General features: G+C 38.1%; 1 protein-coding gene across 1 annotated transcript in view; it reads left to right on the forward strand.

Annotated features, from left to right (window-relative positions):
* The first annotated feature begins 875 nt into the window (after positions 1-875).
* RTKN2 (rhotekin 2) overlaps positions 876-14,146 on the forward strand; it is a 65,733-nt gene continuing 52,462 nt past the window's right edge. The window contains exons 1-2 of the mRNA XM_045581826.1: positions 876-1,176; positions 7,570-7,766. Coding sequence (XP_045437782.1) covers positions 1,114-1,176; positions 7,570-7,766 — 260 coding nt within the window. The 5' untranslated portion in view covers positions 876-1,113. The remainder of the gene's footprint in view (positions 1,177-7,569; positions 7,767-14,146) is intronic.

Consider the following 14,146-nt stretch of genomic DNA (forward strand, 5'->3'; position numbering starts at 1 on the left):
ACATGGTGTCTCATCAGCCTGACCCATAAGGCTATGATGTGAGTGCTCCTGTGTGAGTGCAAGAGCTGGTCACTTAGTTCTTTGGGAGCAAGACCATGGGTTCCTACTGACACTATGTGTCCCTGAGCTGTGTGTGGGAGCTCAGCGGCTGCAGGTTTGAGTCTGTGGCCCCCTTGCTTCGGAAGGCCTTGGGTGGGATGCAGGCAGAAGGCCTCCCTGTGCAAAGCTAGTGCCTCAAAAACTATCAGCCCAGCTGAAACTGGTTTGGCTTGGTGGACAGAACATCGTTCTGCGGACTGATAGGTCCCAGGTTCGATTCTGGTCAAGGGCATGTTACTTTAGTTGTGGGCACATCCCCAGTGGGAGGTGTGCAGGGGATAGCTTATCGTTCTTTCTCTCCCATTGATGTTTCTGGCTCTTTATCCCTCTCCCTTCCTCTCTGTAAAAAAAAATAATAAAATATATTAAAAAACAAAACAACAAAACAAACAAACAAAAAACAAGCCGAAACCGGTTTGGCTCAGTGGATAGAGCATTGGTCTGCAGACTGAAAGGTCCCAGGTTCGATTCTGGTCAAGGGCATATACCTTGGTTGCGGGCACATCCCCAGTGGGGGGTTGTGCAGGAGGCAGCTGATTGATGTTTCTCTCTCATCGATATTTCTCTCTATCCCTCTCCATTGCTCTCTGTAAAAAAAATCAATACAATATACTATTTAAAAACAAAACAAAACAAAAAACAACAAAAACAGCTGTCAGCCCATACCTTGAGCTAGGGCAGGTGTGCTCAGGGCAGACCCTTTCCCTCCGCCGGCCCCGCCCACCCCTTTCCCGGCCCCGCCCACACCCCAATCCAGTGCCTTAACTGGGCGGCCGCCTCCCCGCGGCGTGAATTCGGGTCTCGGCAAACTTCCGGCGCGGAAGGTGAGGGGCGCGGGCGCGTCCACTGCGCGTGCGCGCCGGCCCCGGCGGCCCCTGCGCCCCCTCCCCGCGGTGGGGACTTGGTACGGCCGGGCGGTTGGCGTCCCCCGCAGGCTGGCGGCTGCAGCCCAAGGCGGCGGCGGGCTTTTCAAATCTTCTCTCCGGCGGAGTAGTGGCGGCGGCAGCGCTGGAGATGGAGGGGCTGACCCCGAGGGGCCCCGAGCTCGGCCCGGCGGGGCTGTCCGCGCCGCCGCAGGTGAGTGAGGAGGAGCGGGCCCGGCTTCGCATCCTCGGGCCGCCGTTCCGCCCGGGCGTCGGGGAACCCCGCACCCGCGTCTCCAGTCCGGCCGAGGCCAGACACAAAGGGGAGGGCTCGGGAGACTGCATGTTGGAGGGTCTGATGGGGCTTGGGAAGGTGTACACCCTCCCTCCCGCCCCCGGCTTCTGGGGGAGGACGCTAGCTCGGGATGGGGATGCGGTGCCGGGGTTGGGGGGTGGGGAGCGCCGCGCGTCTCCGGGCGCACCTGTCCGCGGCCCCCGCGCCCCCAGGTTGTAGACACTCGACTCTTGTTGGCAAGTGTAGATGATGCAGGGCAATGGGAGCCCCTGGGTTTCCGAGAAGCCCGGCCAAGCCCAGGTTGTTGGCTTCACTGGGTTTGATGGGAAACACCTGGACGCGTGCAAGGTCTGTCTGTCTGTCTGTCCCGGACGTGAACTAGGGGGCGGGGCCGAGGGATCCCCTGCAGCCTCTGCAAGTTCTTGGTTTGAGAGTGGATTCTATTTTGAATCGGATAGAAATCTGTTGGCTAGTGAGCCAGGTAAACGTGTTAGAAATAGAAACCTTTTTGGCTTACTTTTAGACCAGTGTTTCCCAAACTTCTCTCACGATGAGAATCACCTGGTGGAGTTGTTAAAATACAGATTTCCTGAATCCCAACTAAGAAGTGCTAAACTAGAGAACTTTGGAGAACATATAGGTAAAATTGTATACTTAACTAGTGCTCTATATGTTCCCCAAAATTCTAGTTTAGCACTTCTTAGTTGGGATTCAGGAATCTGTATTTTAACAACGCCACCAGGTGATTCTCATCATGAGAGAAGTTTGGGAAACACTGCAATAGACCAACATTTATTTCTTGGCAAAATCAGTTATTTAAAATGATATCCTTTCAACACTCGTAAACCATAACTTGAGGTAGGGTCTTTGATAAAGGAGGCTCTTGACTTCCATTTTTCATCCCCACCGCCTTGTACCTATTTCTGAAGTAGGCTGAACCATATAAAATTGCCAGTTTTGCAGATCAAAAGTTGGTAGGAGGGTAGCAATTTTGTATGGTCCAACATGTTATCTTTGCTTAGAAACCTGTTATCTTTTCTAGAATCTTAAAAACCACAGCCGATTCAAAATTGGTGGGGAGGCTTCAATAGTACTGGGAGAAAGAAAGCAAAAACATGAAAAACCCTTATGCAAAAAAAAAAAAAAAAAAAAAAGTCCAGTGCCTTTGTCAATAATTTGGACCAGCATTTTCAAGTATTTCAAATATTTTGATGTAAAGTATTTCAGTTCTACCCTATTATGTAATTTATCCTAATTGCTAACAAAATATCTTGATTTCTAGTAAATTGGAGATTTATGGAGGTGTTGTGTAGCCATTTAGGTGTATTTATTTAGCTGTGTGCAGCAGTAATATTTAGGAATAATGCAAAATAGAAAAGAGGATAAGATTATGAAAGAAGTTTAGCTACATGGATTATTTTCATGTGGGGAGAAGGTGTAATATTTAATGATGTCTTAGGCAACAAGAGATTGAGTTTTGGAATTCCTTCTGTCAAGATTTTGGATAAAAATTGCAAAATAGTAATAGGATTCAACCTGGCAGGAATATAAGGAAAATGTATACTTGACTAACACTGAATTTTTATTTGGTGTACTTCCCTTGATATTAATAAACTGGCCACGTAATAGGAAGAATAGGACCAAAATTTTTGGTCCAATAGTGAAATACCTCTCTTCAAGCCTTGGAGTTATCCATGACTACTTACAGCATAGAACAGTGATTTTTAACGTTTTTATCTCATGATACACGTAAACTAATTGCTAAAATTCTGCAGCATACCCAAAAGTATAATTTTTGCCCATCTGACAAAAAAAATAGTTATCATTTTGATTCATTCATACCACATGACTATTGTGTTGGCTATTGTCTTTTTTGTTTTGTTTTGTTTTTACAATCCAAGGCACAAAAGTCAGTGTCTCTCACCAGTTAGGTATTGCATATTTTAAAATTCTTTCCTGGCCCATATGGCTTAGTGGTTGATCATAGACCTATGAACCAGGAGGTCAGGGCACATGCAGGCTCAATCCCCAGTGTGGGATGTACAGGAGGCAGCCAATCAATTATTCTTTCTCATCATTGATGTTTCTCTCTCCCTCCCTCCTTCCTTTTCTGAAATCAATAAAAATCTATTTAAAGATAAATAAATAAAGTCCATTTAAAAATTCTTGCAGCACATTGGTTGAAAATCACTGGCAAAGAATATTGATTTATTGAATCAGATTACGGTAAGAACAAAGTCTGCTTGTTGTGGAACCTTGAATAAGTTACCTGTCTTTTCTAAAGCGCAGTTTCCACAGTTGTAGAATGGGTAATTTGCCATTCCCAGAAAGCTGTTGGAATTTGAGAACCTCTTTAAAGTACTTAGCATAGTACCTGGTAGTCGGGATGTGTTTGAGAGGTGACTCTTTATTAACTTTTGTTCTATTTGAGCAATTGAGACAATTACCTACCTTTTCTTACAAATGTTGAAGCTTTTTACGTCTTAATAAAATTTGAGAAGTAATGCAATCATTGCAGAAAAGTGAATGTATATAGAAACATGAATTTAAGAGTTCTTTCTCCAGTTCCATTCCCCAGAATGATCACTATTTACAATTTCCAGGTTACATTCCATATATAAAAATTTCTTAAAATACATATAATTTCTTCTGCAATCGTTGTCATCTTGATTTCTTAACTAATATGTTTTACCTATATCCATTAGGTTACTGATAGTTACTATCTGGATTAGTACAACAGCCCAAGTTAATCAGTACTTAATTAAGTCAGTACTTAATTCCAACACTAAGACCATTTTCTTCGCACTTCCTTTGTGCCATTCTATTAATAGCTCTTAAATCTTAGTATGTTTGTTTTCTATGCAATCTAGATTTTCATTCTTAAGTCATCTCCCTATTTCATTTTCAGCATTGCCTTTTTCATCTTTGTCAGCCTGATTAAATATTTACAAGAGCAGGACACTTTCATAGGCTTCTGTTTGACTTGATTCCAAGCAAGCCCTTACTCAGAGAATTAAAGACTTCCCATGTCCCCCACCCCAGTCTCTTTTCTTCCTGGAGACTTGCACGTAGATACTTCAAAGGAGGATGGATATAGGGAAACAGGCTTCTGTCATGGGTCCTGATCAGCCTTGATTCTGCCTTTGTGGTCAAGGAAGCAGCAGTATTGTTTTTAGCTCCTTGTTCTTCCTCTTTGAGGTAATTAAGCATCACCATTGAATGCTCAATGGGAGCCCTCATTACTTGATCATTGTTTTCAGTGTGGATAGCACTAGGCATCAACTCTTACTCCAGGAATACTTTGCAACCCTTATTAGCTAAAGGCAGGTCCTTCAGCTCCATGAAGCCTCTCTCAGCTGGAGTAGTATAGTTTGACAGAGCAGCATAGATGTGAACTGAAAGAAGTTGCATTGCTAATAAAACGTGGCTAATAGCCCTCCCAGATTCATATTCAAGCATCCTAGAGAAGGGGAGGTAGAGTCACAGTTTACTAAGTATGTTAATTTGTCTCAGTTCAGGATCAGCAAGTTATTTCTGTAAAAGGATGGCTAGAAAATATTTTCAGCTTTGTGGGGCAGGCTGTTGAAATTACTCAACTCTGCCATTACAGCTTGAAAGCCATAGACCCTACAAATGGGTGGGTGTGACCGAGCTCCAATACAACTTTACTAAAAAGGCAGCAACCCAGCCATATTTTGCTAACACCTAAAGGTTAGAGTTCTCATATTAATATTTACTAGATATATTTCATTTCCTTAATGAATATTTAATCTTACAAATAAAAACTTTAAGAAACACACAACTGACTTTACTTTTTTCCCCCCTCCACTATTTCCAAAGCTTCTATACTTTTGTAGCCTTTATCAATAAGTGATAAAGATAAAATAGTCTTCATTTACAAGATGGAAACCCTGGAAGCCTGAACTGATTTTTTAATGTGGCTGTGGCCATCTACTGGTTCCTTAAGGTTGTTGCAATAGATGGTTGTGGAATTTCAAGTAATCCTGCAGTCATTCTCATTCTCATTCTGGCTGTATACTGAGTCACCAGGGGAACTTGGCGCGGGAGGGGTGGGCGATGCTCAGGCTTCCCCTTCAGAAACACTAATTGTTTTGGGGGAGGTCATGAGATTAGGCACTTTTCATAAGGCTTTCCTCTCTGACTGAGGTAATTCTAATGTGCAGCCACTTCTCTGAACTTCTTGTGCTAGTTCAACTGGCTGCCTCACGCTAGCATTTAAAAAGCAACATTGAATTTAATGGCACCAGATGGTACTTTCTTATATTTGAGTTGTGGCTGGAGCTATTCATCCCAGCTTCAAGTTGCTACCTATGTGTACTTTCTAGTACTAACCAGCCTGCCAGAGTTTATTTCTATGGACATAGATAGTCCTTATAAATAATTACTGATTACAGTAAAGAATTTATTATACTTTGTGGCTGAGAAGTCCTAAAAAGATGAAATGGAGTTGATAAGTTCAGTTATGTGTAAAGAAGGAGCACCAGCGAATGACTGCACTTATATAGTATACCAGTTTTGAGTTATACTACAAAAGAGGATATGCATGTGGTCATTACATGATGCGATTACAGGAGGTAATTAAACAGACCTGTTTTCTGCATGTGACTAATATATTTGACTGATTGAGTAGTCATTTACTTCAGTTTCTCTTTGTGTAATCTTCATAGACTATTGCTCTCCTAACTTCAGCTTTTCTTTTTGAAAAGACTGAACTTTATTGTTACTAGAGTCTATTCATTTAAAATTTAGATTTTGATCCAGTTAAAAGATAAATTATAGTATTAATTTTTTACCACATAAGCCAGGATGGTCAATTTCATATAAAACTAGACATATTGCAGCATTATTACATGTTTGTAGTATAATAAAGTATCTGATGATTTATAATTTTAAAAAAGCCACTGCAAATTAAATCAGAGCAGTACATTTCCGTTTACAGAATTTTAATGTTACATATGAACCAGTATATAGAGTCAGGCCATTACAAGTTCATTGTATGGAATAAAAGGCTTTTCACATCTAAAATGATTAAGTAGTTTTTATGGTGACTCTTAAAACTAAAATATATCCAAAACTATACTCTAAATCTCTGTTCCTTTTTTTTTTTTTTTTTTTTTTTTTTTTTTTTTTTTTTTAGCTACAAGGTAGCTAAAACTTCTGACATTTTCTAAGAACAGTGCTTTTGCTCTCTTCTGAGATTTTACTTACATTGCTTATTATAACAAGTAGCCTGTTATCTCCTTGATGCTAACCCTTAGTTTCTTTATTCAGCATCTGCTATTTTAGAAAATGTTTATCCTTGGTTAATTCAGTGTCGTCAACCACATCTTGCCATCCCAAAGTATAACATATATCATGTGCTATATTGTTCACATTAGTGGTTATATTATTGTGTTCGTTTCCTAAAGCTACCATAAATTTGTGGCTTAACACAACAGAAATTTATTATCTCAAAGCTCCGGAGGCCAAAGTTCTGAAGTTAGGGTATCCACAGGGCCATGCTTCCCCTGAAAGCCCTGAGAGAATCCTTCCTCGTTTTTTCCAGCTTCTGGTAGTCACTAGCCTCTTTGGTGATCCTTGGTTGAGTCTCATTACTTCAATCTCTGTCTCTGTCTTCACGAGTCTCATTACTTCAATCTCTGTCTCCGTCTTCACATGGAATTCTCTTTGTATCTCTTTCTGTGTCTTCACATGGCATTCCTATAAGGGTGCCAGTCATTGAATTTAGGGCCCACACTAATTCATTATGACTTCATCTTAAGAAATTACATATGTAGAACTCTGTAGCCAAATATGGTCACATTCTGAGGTTCCAGAAGGACAGGGAAATTTGGGAGACATTATTCAACCTCGTACAGTCATGGTAAGAATATTTAAAGGTTTTCACCTTTTTTTCTGTTCTCTTTATCCAGTAGATTGTAAAGACTTCCTAATACAGCAATAAATTAAGGTTTTGCAAGGAGCTTTTAAAAATAGCTATATTTTTGCCCTTGCTGGGTAGTTCAGTTGGTTAGAGCATTGTTCCAATATTCTAAGGTTGCAGGTTCAATCCCCAGTCAGGGCATATACAGGAATCACCCAATGAATGCATAAATAAGTGGTGCAACAAATCAACATTTCTTTCTCAAATCAATTAAATATCTATACATTAAAATGTTACTTTTCTAATAGATATAAAATTATAATGATATCTGGTACATTTTTCAGATTTTAGAGGCAAAAGAAATGTTATAACTTGGATTTTTGCTGTCTTTTAAAAGACCTTTCTCTTTTTTTCTCTTTTTTTTTAAGGACTGCAGTATTCAAGAAAAAATAGATTTAGAAATTCGAATGCGACAAGGAATATGGAAACTTCTTTCTCTGAGCACTCAGAAAGACCAGATTTTACTTGCAGTAAAAAATCTCATGGTGTGCAATGCTCGAATAATGGCTTATACATCGGAACTACAGAAATTAGAAGAAAAGATTGCAAATCAAAGTGGAAGATGGTTAGTAGCACAGTTTATGGCTCCTGTACTCCTAATTTGAATTCAAATTCAAAATATGATTTAGTCTTAAGGCCAAGTGTTAAATCATCAAAGCCTTTAAAAAATAAGTATACTGGCCCTGGCCAGGTGGCTCAGTTGATTGGAGCACCATCCTGGACACCAAAAGGTTGTGGGTTCGATTCCTGGTCAAGACACATTACTTTGGTTGTGGGTTCAATCCCTGGTCGGGGTGTGTACAGAAGACAACTGATAGATGCTCTTAGATATTTCTCTCTCACTCCGTTCTCACTTTTAAAAATCAATTTAAAAAACATATCCTCAAATGAGGATTAAAAAAAAATAAATACACTAACGTAGCTTCTGAATTCATAAATATTTTGACAGTAGAGCTAAGAGTAAATTTACTGTTAAGGCATCAGTTTTATTGTGTTTAGTACTTTCAGATTATAAAATGAAGTAAGCAAGAACTGACAGTATTTTAAGAAGAACCAAGACTAATAAAAAGGTACCAGCTAAGAGTAATGCAAACTTAGGTGTATAAAATGAAATGAGTAGACAGCAGAAATTAAAAGATATAAAACCTTATAAATGGAAGGGAACTAAAATCTGCTAGCACATCATCTTCATTAGGTTAACATAAGTCTTAGAGAGGCAGGTAACTTACTCAAGGACATGTAACTGGCTAGTGACAGACGCTAATGAGACAGTATTTAGGATTTCCTCAGTAACTTCTGTTTCCTATTCTCTTTGTCACTCCTGGCTGCCCTTCTGGATCTGGTCTAGGATTTGTGTATGAAATTTACATCATATCCTATTTGCAATGCCAGGTCTTATTTGGACCTAAGATTTGACTCAATTTGGTGGCTATATGTTGATTTTTTTAAAAATTATATTTTTATTGATTTTTTACAGAGAGGAAGGGAGAGAGACAGAGACAGAAACGTCGATGAGAGAGAAATACCAACCAGCTGCCTCCTTCACACCCCCTACCGGGGATGTGCCCGCAACCATATATGTTGATTTTTTAATATAAACTAGAGGCCTGGTACATGAAATTTGTGTATGGGGGTGGGGTGTCCCTCAGCACAGCCTGCACCCTTTTGCAATCCAGGACCACTGGCTCCTAATCGCTTACCTGCTTGCCTGCCTGCCTGATCGCCCCTAACCACTCTGCCTGCCTGCCTGATAGCCTCTAACTGCCTCTGCCTGCCTGCCTGATCACCCCTCACCACATCTGCCTGCCTGCCTGCCTGCCTGATCACCCCTAACTGCTTGCCTGCCTGCCTAACCACCTCTGCCTCTGTCCCCACCAAGGTGGCTTCATCTGGAAGGACGTCTGAAATGGTGTCCAGAAGGTTGTTTGGCTGTCTGGTCTAATTAGCATATTATGCTTTTATTATTATAAATAGTCTTACATCACCCATTTTTAATCATTCTTAAAGCTCCAGCACTGGTAAAAAATTTATTTTAGACATTAATTGCCTTTGGGCTATTCATAGTGCTATTATATTCTTGAAAACTAAGGTAAAAACAAGGTCAGAGAAAGGTTTTGGTAAAAAAAAATGTTGATGGGATTGGTACAATATAGCCTTGTGTATTTCCTTGGGATAGTTATTTAATCTCTTTGTGTCTCATTTTTTTTTCATTACAGTGGGCATAGTACTGTTTACATTGGAAAATTAAGATTATACATAAAAAGGCTATTACCTTTTACATAATTAAGTACTCAACAAATGTCAAATAATTTTTATTATTTATTCCTGGCCTTATAAAATGAAATTACCTCAATATCATAATATAGGAAAATTTTCAAATAGACATACATTGGTTTAAGTCAATGCTTCTCAAACTAGGTCACAGGATTATGTGTCAGGAGATATGCAAAGCCATAGAATAAATATGGCATGCCTTCTTATACCATGAATTTTTAAGATAAGCATGAGAAATTTAGAATTGCGGCATAGTTTGGGTTTATTCTATCAGGGGAATATATGTTCCTTCTCCCAGCCTTTATAAGGGCATTTTATCAAGGGGGCTAGTTTAGTGGAAAAGTTTAAGAAGTACAGTGCAGGACTAAAAGTATATTATCTCTCAAAGTTATATGGAATATCCCTCTAGGAATCATACCTGTCCTCCATATTTATATTATTTAAATATTTACTGTAGGCCATGGGGGATATATTCCAAAATCCTCACAAACTGCAGATAGTACCAAAATCCTATTCAACTTCTTCAACTCTGCTGGAAATGTGATAGCATCTTCTTCATCAGTAGACACAGCCTCTTTAGTAATTTTTATAAATTTTCAATTCAAAACTGTTCTTGAATCCATATAACCATCCCTATTGACAGTAAATGGCTTTTGTCCCTTGTTTCTGGGAACCCCTGCTTAAATCCTATAGGCTCCGTGCTCTCTGGCATAAAATGTTGCCATCAATTGGAACACATTTTCTGTTATTTCTTCTACCCACAAATTTAATGCCTTGTACATCGTAACTAAGCACTTACATATTTTTCGGACCATAAGACGCTCCAGACCATAAGACGCACCAGTTTTTAGAGAAGGGAAATGAAGAAAAAAAGATTCTGAAACAAATAGTGTCCTAAAATATTTTATGTGCATTAAAACCCAACATCACAGTCATAAACACATGTAATCAACCCTGTAAAGTAAACAGCAGCATTTAGAACCATTTTAGAGCCGGGCAAGCACACAGAGACCACACAGAGCCGGGCAAGTAAAAAAACTTTTTTTTTTTTTTTAAAGTATATGTGTAGGCTATATTTGGACCATAAGACGCAGGGACTTTTCCCCCCCACTTCTGGGGGGAAAAAAGTGCGTCTTATGGTCCGAAAAATACGGTATATTGTGGCAGTAGCTTTGTGACAGCAAAAGTAGCACAAATTTCTTTTTCTTTCATAATTTCATGGCTAGATTTGTTTTTATTGCAGATCTTGGTAACCTCAGCATATGATTTTTTCTTGCTTATAAAATTGAGCACTTTTTCACTAAAAGGAAATATTTTGTGGCTGTTCTTCACATATCCAAATTGCCAGATCACTACTCTTGTGCTTTGGGACCATTAAGTAAAGTAAAGGTTACTTGAACACGAGCACAGTTAGTCTGATAACCCTGAGGGCCCCTACATGACTAGCAGACAGGTAGAGTATACATTGTGGGTATGCTGGACAAGGGATGATTGGTTTACCAGGTGGGACAGAGCGGAATGGTGCCAGATTTTATCACACTGCTGAGAAATGCCTGTAGTTTAAAACCTATGAATTTTTATTCTGGTTTTTTTTTTCATTTAATATTTCTGGACTGCAGTTGACACTGTGGAAAGGGAAACCTTGGATAAGGGGAAACTACTATAAAATAAATTGTGAGTTTTCTTAATATGGCCGTATGACTTTTCTAATGTTGCTGACTAATAAAAATGTTAAATAAGTTGAATCCCTGTTGGATATATATATGAAAGATAGGAAAAATATCTTGGACTCTCTACTGAAGGATGTATATGATTTTAAATTTTTTTCTGATTATCTTTGATAGATGAAAATAGCTTTGATGCTATACACATTTATAGTCAATCATATAAAAAGTCCCCCTTAATCTAATTATTTCTATTTAAAAAAAACTGAGTATTCTCTATTCTTTTGTGTATAACTTAACTTTATGTACAGATATAACCCGAGTTCACTGATCGAATATATAATTGGAAAGTATAGTTCTTGCCTTCTTACTACATAAAAATGATCTAAAGATTAATAAGAGTATAATAATAGGCTTTTTTGTTCCTTGAAGAAAATTATGTAAATTATGCCATGTGATTAGTCAGTCAAATATTTACCAAATAGCTACTACTTATAGAACATTTACTAAGTACTGTGCTAGTATATCCAAATTAAAAACAAAACAAAACAGGATTTGTCAAAATATGAGACTATATGAATATTCCAAGGTCAGATATTTTTTCTTTAAAGACTTAGCAGTCTATTCCTGAAGTTGATTTTAATAGTCTTTAAGGTAGAAAAATGTTATGTTTTTACATTGCTATCAGAGTTAAAATAGCATTTTCATGACTCTTCTAATACTAGTCTACTTTTCTAAAATTTATGATAAAATGTAAAAAATTTAATACAGAATACATCTAGATTTTTTTCATAGAAGAATCAAATCAGTATGAAATGGTACAATTGAAAAAGTTTAATGGAAAAATTGGATCTAAATGTTCTAGATCATATGGAGATTGGATAGAGTTTAACTAGGTGAGTAGGAGAAATCAGCATTCCAAGAAAGGAAAATAATAAAAAACTGAGGGTGGAAGATGAGCATGAATTATTTAGAGTAGTGAAGAGATATGTTTGTTGAGGCTAAAGATCAAGCCAAAGTTGAAAAGGAAAGGATGGGAGAATAGCAAGATTTAAGAAAATTTGGAATGCTGGCAAGTTCATTGGTATTGACAGCCTTTCTAGGTGCCAGATATTATACTGAGATGTTCACACATACCACTTTACAAACAGAATGGTATAAACCTCTTTATTAAATAGACGCTGGGACAGAAATATTAGCTAACTGGTTCACAGGGCACACCGTGACTCTGTGGCCAGGATGTGAACCCAGATGAAGCCTGAGTACCTCTCAGCTGCCGAAAGAAGCCCATGTGCTCTGTACAACCCTAAGCTGCACTGGTGTGTTATTACAGGCTTTACATTCATTTCATTGTTTATTGTTTATTCTGTTTTCTGCAGAGATTTCATAAAATGAATGTTTGGGAAGGTTATCTTGCAGTAGAGTATTGAAAAGGATGGTTAGACAAAAATACTTGAAATAACCAATTTTTAGGAAAAACATTTAAGGATAGGCACACATAGGAGTGATGAAATAGTATTTGATGACAGAATTCAGGAGATCAAAAGTAGTACATGAGATTTGGGCTTTTCTAATAATCTTCACTCAGTTCTCTCAATTTATTAAAGTAAGAAAATATTTCACTTCATTTTACAGCCTTTTAAAAATAATATATTTTTACTGATTTCAGAGAGGAAGGGAGAGGGAGAGAGAGATAGGAACCATCAATGATGAGAGAGAATCATTGATTGGCTGTCTCCTGCACGTCCTCTACTGGGGATTGAGCCCATAACCCAGGTATGTGCCCTTGACCAAAATCAAATATGGGACCCTTCAGTTCCCGGCTTGACACTATCCACTGAGCCAAATCAGCCCGGGCTTAAAGCCTTCTTAAGTCAGGGTTCTAGGAAAGAATTAAGCCTTAATGCCCCAAGTCATGGCCTGTATATAATAACTTAACTTTTGTGTACATAGAATAGTTGCTAGTTTTGTACCATTCTTGGGAAAATTGAGACATTTTTTTGTTTAGATGAAAAGTCAGTGATATAGCCATTTTGTGTTTTTTTGTTTTTGTTTTTGTTTTTGTTTTTAGAACATATCTGAGAATATCAGTAGCTGGTCAAATATCCTATTACCATAATGTTCTAATTATACATTAAAGTTTTGTTCTCAAAAATTCTTATGTTTTAGTTCCTTTCACATAAATTCCAAGTTAAATACTGAGACTAAAAATAGAAATATTTACAAAGTAAACATTTTTATGTAACATTTTAAAGAATGATGTAGAATACAGCCCTGGCTGGGTGACTCGGTTGGAGTGTTGTCCCATGCATAAAAAGGTTTTGGCTTCAATTTCCAGTCAGGGCACATATCTAGGTTTCAGGTTCGATCTCTGGTCAGGGCACATAAGGCAGGCACCCATCATGGTTCCTCACCCTCCCCTCTTCCTCTCTCTCTAACTCAATAAACATATCCTCGGGTAAGGATTTTTTAAAAGTGTGACATGGAATACATATAAAATATTATTTCATTTAGCAGCAACAAGGTAGATAGATATTTCCCCCCAATTTATAGACGAAGATGCTCAAAGTAAGAGGTTAATAACAACTCATTAATGTAACAAGTTATTGGTGGTTAAGATTCAACCCTGTGACTTTATAGTCTTAATCTACTAAATCTACTACCTGCTCCATCAAAATGACCATATCCTGTTTAATTTCATTCAATATTTACATTTATTGAGTGCCTTAGAATGTACTATATATAATAGGCACTAGTGATTCAGCAGTGAACAAAATAGACAAAAAGCCCTATGCTTACAGAGCTTACATTTTAGCACAGCCCCAATCTGCAACCTGTCTTTGTTTAAACTACTGAAATACTTTATTTGGCTTTGTAAAAATACTAGTCCAAGTCACTTATAGGATCTAATTATGTATACCATTTAACATTATTGTGATTTTAATAATGCCACAATAACTAATTTCTTATAGTCGCTATATACTATAACTTAAAAATAAGAAAATGT

This window comes from Pipistrellus kuhlii, unplaced genomic scaffold (genome assembly GCF_014108245.1).
Source record: "Pipistrellus kuhlii isolate mPipKuh1 unplaced genomic scaffold, mPipKuh1.p scaffold_m20_p_15, whole genome shotgun sequence".
In the NCBI taxonomy this organism is placed as follows: Eukaryota; Metazoa; Chordata; class Mammalia; order Chiroptera; family Vespertilionidae; genus Pipistrellus; species Pipistrellus kuhlii.